The 17,908-nt window shown below is 42.9% G+C and overlaps 1 protein-coding gene across 3 annotated transcripts in view; it reads right to left on the bottom strand.

Annotated features, from left to right (window-relative positions):
- LOC143963522 (NACHT, LRR and PYD domains-containing protein 3-like) overlaps positions 1–17,908 on the bottom strand; it is a 262,510-nt gene that overhangs the window by 18,831 nt on the left and 225,771 nt on the right. For all 3 annotated transcript variants that reach the window (XM_077473192.1, XM_077473191.1, XM_077473193.1), the window contains exon 6: positions 16,063–16,206. In XM_077473192.1, coding sequence (XP_077329318.1) covers positions 16,063–16,206 — 144 coding nt within the window. The remainder of the gene's footprint in view (positions 1–16,062; positions 16,207–17,908) is intronic.

Below are 17,908 nucleotides of genomic sequence, written 5' to 3'. Positions count from 1 at the left end.
GTTGCATTTTTTTTTTAAATAGCCTTTACTTCCTCTTTAACACTGGCTGACCAGCATCTGACTTGAGTTGCCTTTTGAAATAGCAGCTGATAATCTTATCTGTTTATTCACATCAGAGACTAGTAATGTCATTCTGCCTTGCTACTTTGTCTGCCTAAATAAACAAAGGAGATAACTTGTTGCCAGTTGTTGAAACATTATAAGTCGGCCGACCACTTTGGAATGTGCTTTGGAAGTGTGGTGAAGTGATTAAATAGAAGGCTGTTACAATTAAATGCCACGGATTGGACGGGATTTCCTACTGTACATTGGCTTTTTCTATCGTTACACTATTGTACATTGTTTAACCTTTCCAGCACCAAGGGATGGAGACATGTGACTATCATAGCAATATTATTAGCACTAACTACAGATAGGATTTGTCTGAAATGAACACGTCATTTTTCAGCTATCTACCTCATCCCCTCTCTCCCTTCCCCCACTCAATATTGATCTAGTCCATTGATTAACCATTTAGTTATTGGAAGAAATAGGGAATTTTGACCCTGTAATATTCAGTAGGTAATCTAATACGTGGGTTGTCTGGACCTGAGTAGTATTTTGTGTTGTTTTATATATGTCCGGTTTGTCTTATTGTCTGTGGGTACACAATTAATTATATTAGATTGAGAACCATTATTTTTATGAACTGCACAGGTTTTTTCTATTTTTGATACTTTAATAAAACTGGTTAAGTTATTTTAACTGGAATCAATTAATTTAGATTTATTTATTGTTGCCATTAGTAACTGCATGTTAGCCTGCTCTTAGCGGACTAATGTTCTCTTTAACATTAACATGTTAACGTTAACATTGTTAAAGTTTTAATGTTACTATTATTTATACCTTGGTCTACATACTAAAAGTCTATTTATCTATATATACACACTATATTGAATTGATTGTGCATTATCATGAAATGGTTAGATTTTTTAATTGATATTTATGAATTTTTTAAAACAATGTTTCTATATTGAACTAATCATGTAATACTATGTTATGTCTATATTTATCAATTGAGATCCATTATTTTATTGTTACATCAATTTATTATCTATGGTGGTATATATGTGTATGACTTTTGATAATAAACAATGTGTACATTGATTGGCTCATTCGGTCTAGTGAAGTGCTTCATATAAAGTCCCACTTTTCTTTATTTTTTTATTTTTCAAGATATTGGGGATGGAAGTGTATGTACATAGTTCATATGGCCTCATATAAAGTCCCACTTTTAGTTTTGGCTCAGTATTTTTGTATCTCCTGTACCATGACCACAGCCTCTGCCATCTTGACATATTCTGTACCATGCCCACAGCCTCTTACATCTTGACATCTTCTGTATACCATTCCCACAGCCTCTGACATTTCCTGTACCATGCCCACACACTCTGCCATCTTGACATCTTCTGTACCATGCCCACAGCCTTGACATGCCCTGTACAATACCCACAGCCTCTGACATCTCCTGTACCATGCCCACAGCCTCTGACATCTCCTGTACCATGCCCACAGCCTCTGACATCTCCTGTACCATGCTCACAGCCTCTGGCATCTCCAGTACCATGCCCACAGCCTATGACATCTCCTGTAGCATGATCACAACCACTGCCATCTTGACATCTTCTGTACCATGCCCAAGGCCTCTGACATTTCCTTTACCATGCCCACAGCTTCTGACATTTCATGTACTATGCTCGGAGCCTCTGCCATCTTAATATCTTCTGCACCATGCCCACAGCATCTGACATCTCCTGTACCATGCCCACAGCATCTGACATCTCCTGTACCATGCCCGCAGCCTCTACCATCTTCAGTACCATGCCCATAGCCTTGACATCTCCTGTACCATGCCACTGCCTGACATCTCCTGTATCATAGCCACAGCCTCTGACATATTGACATCTCCTGTACCATGCCCACAGCCTCTGCCATCTTGATCTTCAACCAACACCCCATGACACCACTCATATTCTACTGTGCTACAGACCACCGGGACCAAAGTCTAATCTTCTTTCACCCCTCACGGAATCCTTTGCAATGCACACCCTAAAATTCAAAAATTTCCTGGCACTCTGAGATTTCAACCTTTGGGCAAACGAGCCTAAAGACCCCATCACGACTGCCTGCATCAATCAACTAGAAGAACTGGGTCTACAGCAACTGATAAAGACTCCCACGCATGGGTCAGGACACACCCTGGACCTCATTTTCAAACAGAACATTGACGTCAACATACTCGACAACATAACTCACCACGCCATCAAATTCAAAATAGCTACCAACATCACCAATGAAAAACGGAAACCTGTAACAACGCACTGGACCAGATCGCATAAAAAACTACTCTGAATCCTTCAAATCCACTCTGTCCAACAAGATAACTACAATAACCTTAAACCACTCTATGGAGGAAACACTCAACTCCCTGAACAGGGCATTGCTGCAATCAGCAGACTCGGTAGCACCAAAACGCAGGGCTCTCATCGGGAAGAAAAACTCTGGATGGTTTAATAGCTCCCTCGCCATATTAAAGCAAGAACGCAGAAGAGCGGAAAGAACATGGAGAAGAAATACCACAGAGGAAAACCACTTTAACTACAAAGGTCTCACAGAGAATTATCGGAAAGCAATCTTCAAAGCCAAAAAGGACCACTTCTCATATACAATCTCAATGGCCGCAAACCAACCACCGGAACTGTTTAAACTGGTTAATCAATCAATCAATCAATGAATCCGGTGTGCCTAGAACCCCTGGAAAGCGAATCCCAGGATTACTGTGACAAACTGGCGGATTTTTTCATTGATAAAGTCAAAACCATCAGGGAAACAATTTGTCAGAAGAAAACATCCAACCTCAGCCAGCAAATACATAAAGAGATAAAATTTTCACTATCCCCAATTACCGTAGACACCGCAAAAAACATCATTAATAAACTGCGTGACAGTACCTCACCTATTGACATCATCCCCACAAAACTACTGAAAGAATGCTCCGACATCGTGGCTCCAACCATAACCCACCTCGTAAACCGATCATTCCACAAAAGGATTGTTCCCAGCATCCTCAAACAAGGCATTGTCAAACCTCTACTCAAGAAACCAAACCTAGACCCTCAGGATCCAAACAACCGTAGCCCAATTACAAGCCTCAACACCATTTCTAAGATCATGGAGAAAGCTGTAGTACATCAGCTACAACTTCACCTGGATACTCACAAACTCCTGGACCCGCTGCAATCAGGCTTCTGCCCGGGTCATGGAACAGAAACAGCTCTCCTCAAGATTTGGGATGACGCCCTTGAAGCGGCAGATGACGGAGAGCCGTGTCTCCTCGTACTGCTAGACCTAAGTGCAGCGTTTGATACAGTAGATCACAATACTCTACTCGCCCGACTCACAGAAGTAGCTGGAGTCCAAGACATAGATCTCCAATGGTTCGCGTCCTTCCTAGGAAATCGGTCACAGACAGTGAAACTAGGAAAATTCCTCTCCGAAACTCGGGCAGTCACCTGCGGAGTCCCTCAAGGCTCTCCTTTATCACCCGTTCTCTTCAACATTTACATTCGCCCACTCCTCCAAATCATCAGATGCTCAGATCTCTGCTTCCACTCTTACGCTGACGACACGCAACTTTATTTCCGGATCAATGGAAAAAAAGAACACCAACAACAACTTGAAAACTGCCTCAAATCAATAGAGGACTGGATGACCACTAACTCCCTCCAGCTGAATGAATCAAAGACAGAGCTTCTTATCTTACACCCAAATCATAAGCCCGCAACCAAAATCTCCTGGTCTCCACCAACCGTCTTTGGGCAGACTATCTCCCCAAAGACCAAAGCGAAGAGTCTCGGGGTTATTTTAGACGCACAAATGTCAATGAATGCGCAAATAGGATCTGTAGTCAGTGGATCTCACTATCTGCTACGCATGCTTCGCAGACTCCTCCCTTTTATCCCAAAGAATGACAAAGCAGTGGTAGTTGGAACAATCATTAATTCACGATTGGACTACGCAAACTCGCTTTACATAGGATTACCACAATATCAACTTGCGCGATTACAACTGATCCAAAACACGGCGGCAAGGCTGATAACAGGAAAAAAACCCTGGGAATCAATCTCTCCTTCCCTGAGGAGCTTACATTGGCTAACTGTAAAAAATCGGATCACGTTCAAGACCCTTTGCCTCACCCACAAATGTGTGCATAGAGAAGCTCCGCAATACCTAATGGAGAAAATAAATCATTACACACCAAACCGCAGTCTTCGATCAGCCAACAAAAAAATCCTCCTCGTGCCCAATGCCTGGTATAAATCCAAAGGGGGATCGGAGATTCGCTGTCCAAGGGCCTCGGCTATGGAATGCTCTACCAATCAACATCTGCCTGGAAGAAAATCACCTGGCTTTTAGGAAAAAACTCATGACCTTCCTCTTTTAGCAGATGATCAAAGCTCGCCACAGCGCCTAGAGGCGATTCAGTTGGCATTGTGCGCTATACAAGTATTTCATTCATTCATTCATTCACAGCCTCTGATATCTCCTGTACCATTCCTGAAGCCTCTGCCATCTTGACAACTTCTGTACCATGCCAACAGCCTCTGACATTTGTTATACCTTGCTCATAGCCTCTGCCATCTTGACATCTTCTGTAACATGCCCACAGCCTTGGCATCTCCTGTACAATGCCCACAGCCTCTGACATCTCCTGTACCATGACCACAGCATCTGCCATCTTGACATATTTTGTACCATGCCCACAGCCTCTGACATCTCCTTTACCATACACACAGCCTCTGACATCTCCTGTACCATGCCCACAGCCTCTAAAATCTCCTGTACCATTTCTGCAGCCTCTGCCATCTTGACATCTTCTGTACCATGCCAACAGCCTCTGACATTTTTTGTACCATGCCCGCAGCCTCTGCCATCTTGACATCTTCTGTACCATGCCCACAGCCTTGACATCTCCTGTACAATGCCCACAGCCTCTGACATCTCCTGTACCATGACCACAGCCTCTGCCATCTTGACGTATTTTGTACCATGCCCAAAGCCTCTGACATCTCCTTTACCATACACACAGCCTCTGCCATCTCCTGTACCATGTCCACAGCCTCTGACATCTCCTGTACCATGCCTATAGCCTCTGACATCTCCAGTACCATGCCCACAGCCTCTGACATCTTGACATATTCTGTACCATGCCCTCAGCCTTGATATCTCCTGTACCATGACCACAGCCTCTGACATCTCCTGTTCCATGTACTGTACCATGCCCGCAGCCTCTCACATCTCCTGTACCACTCCCACAGCCTCTACCTTCTTGACATCTTCTATTACATGCCCACAGCCTCAGACATATCCTGTACGTACACACATATACATATATATATATAATATATATATATATATATATATATATATATATATATATATATATATATATATATATATATATGTTTTTCCTCAGTTTAGGTCGATATGTATTCTTCTACATATTTTTGGTAAAATAATAGCAATAAGCATATATTGATTGGTTTTCGCAAAAGTTATAGCGTCTACCAAATAGGGGATAGATGGGGGGAGTGGCTAGCCAGCGGAGCAGATGGCTGCTTTCTAAAACAGCTCCTCTCCACTGAGGGCCAACGGAGGTCGATACAGCGATGTACAGCCTTGTTTCAGCGCACAGACTGCACTACAAGGTCCAGTGAACCTCCGAAATGACATCCCACAAAAGAAAGGGGTAAAACAACCGGGAAAGATGCCTGATTTCTTTGCCATGCAGCGCAGTTACACGGACCAAGATGGCGGCGACAGGCACTGGGGAGACATACGCAGCTCCTATACACAGCGCAGCGTGCCCACAGGCTCCCAACTTGGCCACAATCACAACAAGCAGGGATTGGAGAACTTTCCCTCACCCCCATCGGCATCGTCCAGCTAAAAGTAAACAGAAGCTGAATGAAATGCCAGATCCGAACGGCTTGGAGGTAAGCTTAGACTCCTCTTTAGATGACACAAGAGAACTGCAGGAATCTATATCAGACTTCCCCACAGCAAACAAACCAGTAATGGACACCACACTAAAATACATGTTAGTGTTCTTAAGATCCACTCTGCATGCTGACACAATGGCACTAACCAGCCAAATTAAATCAGAAATATCAGCAGTCAACAAGTGAGTCTCTCAAGTGGAAACAAAAATGGGTGAGTTCGCCTCCACTTTCAATGACTTGGTGGATGCCCACAATGATAGGGACAACGAGATATTGCAGATGCAACTGAAATTGGCAAATTTAGAGGATAGGTCCAGGAGGCATAACATTAAAATAAGGGGAATACCTGAAACAATAAAACCTCCTGACCTAAAAGAATACTTTTCTATGGTGATGAAATCAGTGCTTCCTGATTCACCTATAGAAAATCTAATGGTGGACCGCATCCACAGGCTTCCCAGGCCTAAACACATTGCATCACACCTGCCCAGGGACACCATAGTCAGGATTAAATTTTTTCATACTAAGGACAGATTCATAGCCGCTGTTAGGCACCGCGACAATATACCCCCTGACTTGCAAGACCTCTCCTTCACAGACCTGTCGGCATACACTATGCAAGCATAGACAACTGGCAAGCATCACAAAACCTCTGAACAACAACAAGATAGTGTACAGATGTATATACCCAGCGAAGCTGCTAATAACTAAGGATGGACACAACCATATAATTGCTAGCGTCAAGGAAGGCATGTGCCTCATGAGAGACTGGCATATCATTCCCACTGGCACCGCGGAAGGGGATGGGATGAAACTCCCATATCTAACAGAGGATTCAGACGCTGAAACTGGCTGACAATTGGGCTCGTAAGTCACTACCTTCATTAACTCTGTTGGCCCAGGGGATGGCGATGTTGATTTATCCCCTTACCTAAACCCCTAAGTTGAGTGGTTGTTTTACTGCACAGATTCTAACCAGAATTGCAACCTGTTACTCTGGTGTGTTACAACCGATTAATCCACCTACATTTTACCTCACTTAATTTTTACTTTTTTTTTTACTTTCTTTTCCTTTTCTCTCTTACTAACCATCATCTAAGAAGTAATCCAGGAGACTTCCTATAACTACCTTCCGGACTCAGCAGTCATCACTCCAACACCTACCAAAACCTCGCTTTCTGGGGAAACCCAGCCACACGCCTGTGACAGGTAACATGTAATACGCTAATATAAACATAACTGCAGTAAATCAGCCCCACTAATCACCATAGGATGCCTTTCAATATCTCTTCACTCAATGTTAAAGGACTGAATAGCCCTCAAAAAAGAGATGGCAGAGAGAAGCTATTAAGCTTAACAGTGATATCTTTTGCATACAAGAGACCCATTTCTGTTCTCTCAAATCCCCAGTTTTTCAGCACCGTAAATACCCACATGTTACACGGCCAACGGCCCCAAAAAAAAGGGGGAGTAGCTATTGCTATCAAAGACTCAGTCCAATTTAAAGAACTGGATGTTCATATGGATAGTTCAGGCAGATATATAATACTGGTATGTGAGACTGACAATACTGTATATACTTTGGTTAACATATATCTACCTAACACAAAGCAGTTAAATTTTGTGAATAAAATATGGAAGAAAGTATCTTCAATGAGACAAGAATCTACTATCCTATGCAGAGATTTCAATACTGTTCCTGACAGAGAGAGATGGACGCTTCTGATGGATCTAAATCCCGACATAGAAGAGTTTCTTTGGACCGTTTCATCTCTTTGTTGGGTTTTTACGATGTATGGAGATGCCAGCACGCATCAGAGAAAGACTTTTCTTTTTTTTCAAATGCTTATATTCTCGCATAGATCTGTTCTTGGTAGACAAATTTATGTTGCAAAAAAGTGACCAATCAGAAATACATTGTATTACGTGGTCTGATCATGCACCAATTTCCATTGGCGTGGGGATCACTGAGCCGAAACCAGAGAAAACAGATGGCATAATAATATTTACATATTATCGCAACCTGCAAATTTAGAAGCTATACGCTCAGCACTTCTTGCCATTAACGCTCCCTCGGTTGGCGATCACTTCACGCTGTGGAATGCACATAAAGTTTATATTAGAGGTTTGCTCATTCAGATGAGCGCTAAATTTAAAAAACAACCATCACAAAAACTGGACGAGCTACTGACTAAGATAAAACACTTAGAAACTATTAATAAGCAAAACCCCTCCCTAAAACTTAGAGATGCACTATTCATCACTAGGCAAGAGTTGAGAACGCACCTGATAGCCCAACATAACCACCAGCTTCGCTCTTTAAAAGCTCGTACTTACAGATGTGGCAATAAAGCTGGGAAAACATTAGCAAACCAACTAAAGGAAAAAATACCCACACAGAAAATATCTTATATTTGGAACCCTAAAACTAAAATAAAAGTCACAAACCCAAAATAAATTGTGGCTACCTTTAGTGATTATTACGAAGCATTGTATAATCTTAAAAATGACCAAGACAATCCCCAACCCAATGATGATATAATTGCGGACTTCCTGACATCAATGAATCTACCTACTGTATCCCAAGCAGACTTAGACAAATTGAACCAATAACGACCCAAGAAATAGAACAAATGATAAAGACCCTTCCACATAATAAGTCACCAGGCCCAGACGGTTACTCTTCAGAATATTATCAGTTATTTAGTAACATCTTATCACCATACCTACAAATGGTATTTGACACTACCACGGCTGTAGCTGGTTTTCCCTCAGAAATGCTCACGGCCACAATTATTACACTGCCCAAACCAGGTAAGGAACCTAACATGCCGCAAAACTTCAGGCCCATCTCATTGTTAAATGCAGATGTGAAGTTATACGCCAAGCTATTATCACACAGATTGACAAATATACTGCCCCAATTAATAAATTATGATCAGGTGGGTTTTGTGTTGGGCTGACAAACGACAGACGCTACTAGGAGAATGCTTAATCTTCTACATATAGCGGAAAAAGAAAGAAAGCCTTCTCTGCTCCTCACGTTGGATGCAGAGAAGGCCTTCGATAGAGTACACTGGGGGTACCTTAGAGGGGTATTGGGGAAGTTTGGCTTCTCCGGCCTGATACAAGATGCAACACTGGCTCTATATTCCTCCCCGTCAGCATATGTGTATACGGAGGGAATGTTCTCCAAATAATTTCAAATCACGAACGGAATGAGGCAGGGTTGCCCCATGTCCCCATTAATTTTTGCACTAATAATGGAACCCTTGGCAGAGAAAATCAGATCTGACCACTCCGTACAAGGCATAGCATCACAATCGTACCAGCATAAAATGACATTATTTGCTGATGATGTAATATTATCACTCTCTAACCCAATCAAATCTCTACCTGCAGCCCACAGTATTCTCCAACAATTTGGCAGAATATCCTATTACAAAGTAAACACAATGAGATCAAACATACTAGGCATAAGAATAAACAAAAGAGTAGAAAACCATTTACAAGAGATTCTCCCATATCCATGGACCACACCGTCCATTACCTATTTGGGTATCAAACTCACATGTCCACTCTCTAAATTATACCAAGAAAACTATGTACCACTCATTGACAAATGCCAGAAAGAACTCTCAAGTATTCAAAAGTTTTACCTATCCTGGTCCCGACGGTTAGCAGCATATAAAATGCTAAAACTTCCAAAAATACGTTATGTCTTTAGAGCACTGCCAATTCAAATACCCACTAATTTCTTTACAACAATACAAAAACAACTGTTGGGTTTTGTGGGGGGGGGGGGACAGGGCGAGGTGCTCTCCTTTCATACAAAATAAACATAAAAATGCAGGGGGTATGGGCCTGCCAATACTGAAGGATTATTTCACAGCACTAGTTATTGACCAGATTAAAAATTGGTTCGTTAAACCAGTCGTCAAACCATGGTGCCAACTAGAACTTACTAGATTTCAATCACTTTCACCCCTTTCATTTCTCATGGCTTCTGTCATACCTACAGCTAACCAAACCACAGACCACCCCACAATTCAAGCAGCATGTAGGGCATGGCCTGAGATCAGCTTAGAAGGTTCAGCACATTACCCAATAGTCAAAGTCCCCATTCCTCTGGAATCCATCAAATGGTTAATCCCTAACATAGCATTGAATAAATGGCTTGAGAACAAAATAAGTAATATAGCAGATCTCACCACAGGGGATAAAATAAGGCCTTTCACATACATTCAGCAAAAATTCTGAATCCCAAACACAGAAATCTTTACCTACACACAGATCGCTTCTTTGGTTCAAAGCATAAAAGTGACACATATCCCCATCATAGAAGAAATATGGAAATTCCTTCAGTCCTGCAACACCAAAGCTAAAGGTATAACATTAATATATAATTCTCTTCATTCTAAAGATGTCTTTCAGTAATATAATCCAATACTAAAGTGGGAAACAGAGTTGGGAAAGGCTTTCTCGGAAGCTCAATGGGAAAAAGCCATTAAATGCAACTATAAGTACTCTAGATGCTCAAACTATGAAGAATTAAATCAGAAACTTATGCTGAGATGGTATTTTACTCCATACGTTGTAGCCAAATTCTCAAGGGACAATTCCAATCTGTGCTGGGGGGGGGCAGGTAGGTGCTCTTTTACATGTGGTCTGGGCCTGCCCTCTGCTCCGTAAATTTTGGTCAGATGTATTTAACCCGATTTCAAAAGTGACAAAAGTAAGTGTAAATCTAATGTGGAACAAGCCATTCTGAGTTTAAACACAGCGGATCATCCCTGCTCCATTAGATCCATATTTACACTTATCCTATTATCCTATTATCCTATCCTAAGCAAATGGAAGTCCAGCAAAATTCCTAAACTGATTGAGGTTTCAATTAAAGTGAAGATGATTGCTGAATATGACAATATAATAGCTTGCAGAGAGGGGACATACCAAGCATATCAGTCCAATTGGTCTTCTTGGAAGAATTTCTCCAAAGCCCAGGAGAGACCTGTTCAGAAATAGTCTTCACTGAGCGGACGCTACTTTTCATCTTCATTTTTATTTTTTGTTGTTATCTTGTCTATTCTTTTCCTTATTCATACTTCACCTTGTTGTGTCGGTACTTTCAAGATCCAGTGATCCTGGCTCCATTTTCACTATGTACTTAGTAGATGAGACTATATAAGTAAAATAGAGGGAGGAGTGTGCCCCCTGAAGACACAGTGTGCCCCCAAAAGGGGTGTCTGGGGGTGCCCTTATCCCTGTGACCATGGGATAGATCCTGGTAATTCCTAAAGCAGCAGAATATATGTTGGGGCAAAAAAATCTTGAAAGTAGATTACCCACAACAATTAAGACCACCTCATACTGTTCATTGTTATAATTGTTGTACTACTTATTCTGTTAAGATTGTAAATGGAATTCTTCTGTAATCAGTAATTCTTCAATAAAAACCATGGAAATAAAATAGGGGATAGATTTATCACATTTTTATTATTAGTATTTTTTTATTAGTAATGGCAGCGATCTGCAAATTTTTATCATGACTGAAACATTATGGCGGACACATCGGACACTTTTGACACTATTTTGGCACCATTGTCATTTATACAGCAATCAGTGCTATAAAAATGCACTGATTACTGTATAAATGACACTAGCAGTGAAGAGGTTAAACACTAGGGGGTGATCAAGGGGTTAAGTGTGTCCTAGGGAGTGATTCTAACTATGGGGAGATGGTCTACCTAGGACAAGGCTGCAATCACTGCTCCCAATGACAGGGAGCAGTAGATCTCTGTCATGTCACTAGGCAAAATGGGGAAATGCCTTGTTTACATCTCCATCTCCCCGTTCTTCTGGTCCGTGACACGATCGCTGGACAAAGTCGAACATCGAGTCCAGGGGTCCCGCGGGCACAGAGCATGTGGCAGATGCACACGCACCCACAATACCGCATCTTAAAGGGGACGTACCTATATGTCCATTTGCACAGCCGTGCCATTGTGCCTACGTATATCGTCGTGCACTGGTCAACAAGCGGTTAAAATCACTGCTCCTGAAAAAATGGCCGTTTTAAAAATGTTTTTGCATTGATACATGTCCCCTCGGGCAGGACCCGGGTCTCCAAACACTTTTTATGGCCATAACTTGCATATAAGCCTTTAAAATGAGCAGTTCTTATTTTTCACATTCATGTCCCAATGGTGTTTGCATGTTCACACAAATTTTTTGCGTGTTCGCAACTTCTGGTGAGAACCGAACTGGGGGGGAGTTTGGCTCATCCCTAGTCAAGGGTACTAAAATTTGCTATTTCCACCTGAATTCTGGGCTGGCCAATGAATGGGGGAGGTACGGGCACTCCAGAAGTGATGGGCTGCTAATCAGGATTAGCAAACACATCAGGAAGGGCACTCTGGGCTTTATGGGCCTTTCTTTGAATTCTTGGTGGCTGCGGGGCACTTCTTGTGCTAGCCACCGCACCAGTCAGGTACACCTGACCTTAGCAGGGACCAGTACCCCATCATCAGAGCTATCTGTCAGGATTCTCTCTACCAGTTTGTATACTGAGCCTGAATCTGACAGTGAGGTCTCTTCAATGCTATACATTTAGGTACAGCTAGTGGGACTAACAGGTAAAAGAGCACCTGGTTGTCAGCGACTGCTTCAATCGCTACAAAAAATGAACTGTTAGTGCTAGCAGGGATCAGGCATGACTCTGCTAAAGCTGCAGTTTTGTGTGCTGTGTTTTGTAAGTGACAGTGATCTATTGATACTGCACTTGGGTGGGCTGGGCTGGGCGGAGGGCTAAATGCAGGTGCTGGCAGGTATCTGGGCTGATTCTAATAACGCCACATTTTTGGGAACACTATACTATTGGGAACGCTAATATAGATCTGATCAGATCAAAACTGATGTCATCCGTGACACTAATACAGTGGTCAGAAAAGAGATCTGTACACTATACTAGTGACACTGTGACAGGGAGTGAAAGGGTTAACTTGGGGGGAGGTGATCAGAGGGTTAAACCTTTAATAGGGGGTTAATGGGGAGTACCCTAAACCTACCTGGGCCTACTACTAACTGCCCTAAAACTGATTAGGGACACCAATACAGTGACCAGTGAAAAATCTGAAAACTGCACTTGGTGACACTGTGACAGGGAGTGAAAGGGTTAACTGAAGGGTGATCAAGGGATTAAATGTGTACCTACATGTCCTGGTGTCAGTGTAGTGTTGGTGTACTCACAGTAGATGTCTTCTCCTCACTTGCTGGAAACTAAAAGGGCTCCACGAGGGGAGATGACATCACTTCCTCTGCCTGTGTTTACATTACACATGTAGAGGACAGTCTGCCATTCACCAGAACCGATCAGCAGGTCCAGACCAGAAATCATTGACCTGGGCCTGTAGACTGATCAGTTCAGAAATCAATCCAATCATTGTGGGGACCCCCCATACCCACACACGTGACCGGCATACAATGATGGTGATTCACACAGGAGAGCCAACATGCCGCAGTACAACTGTGGCGGCTGGTCAGGAACTGGTTAATGTATTTCCCCCAATACTTACCTGAGCCTGATCCCCATCCAGCAATGTACACAAGAGCAGAGGCTCTCTTGGCTCTCTCCCTCCTCATTGGCTCAGACACAGCAGGGGGAGCCATTGGCAGAGGAAGACTTGGGACTTTTATGGCAGACAAGGACTCATAAAGGGGATGGGAGTTGGGGATGTTCATGATTTCTTCTAGTGATGGGGGAGGGGTAACTTTCCAGGATTTATAACTCCTATCCTGCAGAAGGGAGACAATGACAGATGATATTTCTGGAGTATGAGTTGTATTGGTTATGGGACGGCCTTTTGTACAGAAGTGAGAACTGTCTGAGGTCTTTGTCTTCAGAGGAATGGATCGTGTTTTCTGTCTTTATTATGGTCAGGACAAAACATTCCATTCATAGATTTGCAAATATGAAATATGGGATATAAATAATTAGCATTTTCATTTTCAGCCAGCAGGTGGAGCTGAAATCTCTTTTCCACATGTTTACCTGCCTGTCCTTCCCGGATCACTGTACAATCCATGTTATTTACAGAGCTCAGTAGCTCAAGCTGCAATTTCCCTTCATAACTGAATGACTGAGGAGGGGGAGGGGGAGTAGATTTCTGAAACCCACCAGAGGGACCTCACTGGACATTTGTGAAAATTGAGGATGAATTGATCCGTGGTGTCTGTAGCTACAGAGGTCAGTGAGGTCTCGGTCACACGTGTGTCAGTACCATGTGATTATGTGACATTTATTCAGCATTTCTAAAGCCTGATAACCACCTTGCATGTCTGTCATGAATATTACAATGGCGGCACACAGTGCTGGTCACACAGGAGCGGTAGCGTTGTGTCGTGTTATAAATGAAGCCGCATGTCGCCGTCATGAGACATCCACGCTTGTCAGTCGCCTCCATTCATTTCATGGTGATGTCCAATAATCGCTGGGCATTGGAGGACAGACAGCGGAGGCTCCGGTATCCCAGAATGCACTGGGAAATAATAGAGAAGTAGGACAGAGCAGCTCCGGTCACTTCTGGTTGTACAGAACAGCCGTGTGGTAACTCCAATAGCTTCTGTGTGCCGGCAAAATCACCAACCAGCCGGCAATACTGACAGTGCCAGGCAGGGAATGTGTCACTGCACAGCCAAAAACCTCTTCCAATTATATATACTAATCAGCTGAACACAGAAGGATTCATCCACAAAATCCAACACCAAATACATAGATAGACAACTGTGCAGCACTACAAGTGAGACTCCCTAAACCTAAAAATAGGATTTGTATTTCAAATGTTTAAACAATCCACACGTGTTTCAGCACAATTATACAGGAATATTACAATGTGAGAAAAAACAATATAAGTAAGATATTGTCAAAGTGCCCAAAATTGCAGCATGATGAGTGAGACCACCCAAACTTTAGCATACTATGTACATCAAAAAACCTACGTTGTGGTCAGCCACTTATGATTGGCGATGTGCAGTGACACCTCCCTTACAGGATAAGTATAAAGATAGCTGTGCAGCACTAGAAGTGAGACTCCCTAAACCTAAAAGTGTTAATATTTACACATTTTAAACAAACAACACAAATATACATGATGAAGCCCCGCCTAGGGCGTAACGTGTAAGGTGGAGACGTCATCACGCCTGTCAGATACACTAGGAGAGCCGCTGCTATACTGTTATGAAGGAGAGGAGGGTCGCCGGGCGCTCTGTGCATTCTTACATGGATATATTGTGATTCTATGTGAGGATATATTACATGTTATTATTAATAAACTATTAATGACCCGAGTATCCCAGCTATTGTGACACATACAAATAAAACAGATGTGGTAACCAGTCACCAAGCGGGTATTATCCTCAGACCGGGAAATCTGTCCTCCAGGGGGCAGGAGAGCGATAGTGAGTATAATGACATGGCGGCTGGTTTTCATTCTATAGAATTATTGTAATAAATCCGAAATCCACATATCAGAGGCGATCATTTCCTCTACATCACTTCCCCTTTAGGCTCCTCCCACTAGAAGAACAACCCCTCCCCCGGACATTTCTCCAGCATTCTTATAGTGTTTTCAGAGCTTGATAAACACAATGAAGACACATGATAAATGTCATAGAAGTGTTACTGAGCATTGCTTCCTTCTACATAATCATCAGACGTGTGAGCGAGTCCTAAGGGGGTCTATTCCATCCTATTTCCTGCTTGTTAGGAATATGGAGGGTCATTCCATATGTACAGAGCCTGGTCACTGTTCTACTATAAGGGGAACCCCAAATCCCATGGATGAGATTACAAAGAGAAAGATTCCCTCAGAGAGAGGAGAAGACATGAGAAGAGGACAGGTGATGGAAGATTCTACATGGGTGAGGATGGAGGACACCCAGAGATAGAAGGAGACACTGAGAGACGGGAACAATCACAAGACGTCACATTTCCCCATCACGGCACATCACACATTTCTCTTACTGTAATTTCTGAATTTTACTCTCCGGGTTCATCAGAAAGGAAAGAGAATCCGACTTCATATTATATCCTGAAGAGGAGGAATCTTCTTCTTCTGCTTTGTCCTCTCCCGGACAATCTTTACTGGAAATAGTACAACGATGAAATCTAAAAGCCAATAATGAGATAATAATTATCACCAAGAATGTATGACCTCTGACCCCAAGAATAACAATGTAACCCCAACATTTCCCTTCCACATGGCTGCCTTCCCTCCGGATCTACAGCCTCATACTGGACCTGATGAGGACTTCTCATTGGTGGCTATGAGTGGTCTTTGAAGTCACACTCCAGACAAAACTTAAAGGAGGCCCCTGATATGTATACGGGGTCTCCGGCCTTCCTACACAGGGGTCTCCATTCAGCTTCTGGGAAATCCTGGAACACCACTTTGGTTCCAGATATAAAATGCAGTCCAGACATTCCCATCTCCGCCCACTTCTGCAGACAATTGGCCCCTCCAATGTTGGGATGATGATGTCACACCCCTGACATTATTTCCCTCCCCCACATCTCTGAACACGAAACTTTCCCTCCAAATGTTCTGTGTGATAAATGGTATAATTGGGGGCAGGGAAAGGGTTAATGTGATGTAAATGATGTGATTGTTACCAGAAGTTGTGTAGAAGGTGATATTTGGGAACCACCATTTAGCTCTGGTTCACACAGCACAATATGAAAGTCGCAGCCACTTCCAGCTTGACTTTGCTCTACAACTTCCCGGCGACCAGGTGCGACTTCAAAGTGACTTTACTGAGAAGCATTCCTATGTGACTTTGATGGATCCGTGTTTATAGCGTGTTTTATCACATGACAAAACATGCGTCTGATAACCGTGATTGGGGTGTCATTAACAATCAGGCTGCATTTACATCTGCATGATTCTGAATGTACATCAACCGCCAGAAATTGTGTGCTTTGCCGCACGTTTCAGAAATGCGCTGCGACCGTGCGTCACGCTTGTACTGCAAAAATGGCAAGGCGAGCGCGATGCATGTTTCCAAAACGTGTGACAAAGCATGCGTTTTCCTGCAGGTTGCCGGGCATTCAGAAACGTTCAGACGCCAACGAATGGTATCGCAAGTGCAGTGTGTGTTGTCACACATTATCAAAATGCACAGCAAAGCATGCGTTTTCTTACGGGTTGGCGTGCGTTCAGAAACATGAAGATGCAGATGAATGGTAACACAAGTGTGATGTGCATTGTCACACAAAACACGCAGAAAAGCATGCGTTTTCTTGCGGGTTGCCGTCAGTTGTAAATACGTTTCCATTCATTCACATCTGTACATTTCCAACTGCACAGCAACCTGCAAGAAAATCCATGCTTTGCTGTGCGTTTCATAAATGTGCGACAATGTGCGTCACACTTGTGTTATTATTCATTTGCTTCTGCACATTTTTGAATGCATGGCAGACGCAAAAATACATGCGCTTTGCTGTATGTTTCAAAAACACACAGAAAGGAGCATTGCTTTTCTGTTACCATTCATTTACATCTGCGCATGCGTGGCGTGTGTTGCTGTGCATTTTTCAGACATATGAAAAAGCGCACATTTTCTGTGTGGGTCGCCTCGTATTCGGAAACACGCAGATATGAATGTCGGCTGATTGTTAATGACACCCCAATCACAGTTATCAGACGCATGTTTTGCTGCCAAGATGCATGACGCTCCATGACTGAGACGATTCTTGAGCTACTTTGGGGTGTTTGTTGCATGTCGGGCAGAACATTCCAGTGAATGGGCTCCGTATACACAATGTGTGATTACACATGAAAAATACACAAATAATGGAAGTGGGAATGTGC

Source organism: Lithobates pipiens, unplaced genomic scaffold, assembly GCF_037356315.1.
Source record: "Lithobates pipiens isolate NorthernLeopardFrog02 unplaced genomic scaffold, aLitPip1_a1.2 Scaffold_8, whole genome shotgun sequence".
NCBI classification, from domain to species: Eukaryota; Metazoa; Chordata; class Amphibia; order Anura; family Ranidae; genus Lithobates; species Lithobates pipiens.
Note: the sequence above shows the minus strand (reverse complement) of the source record. Positions and strands in the feature narration are given on the sequence as shown.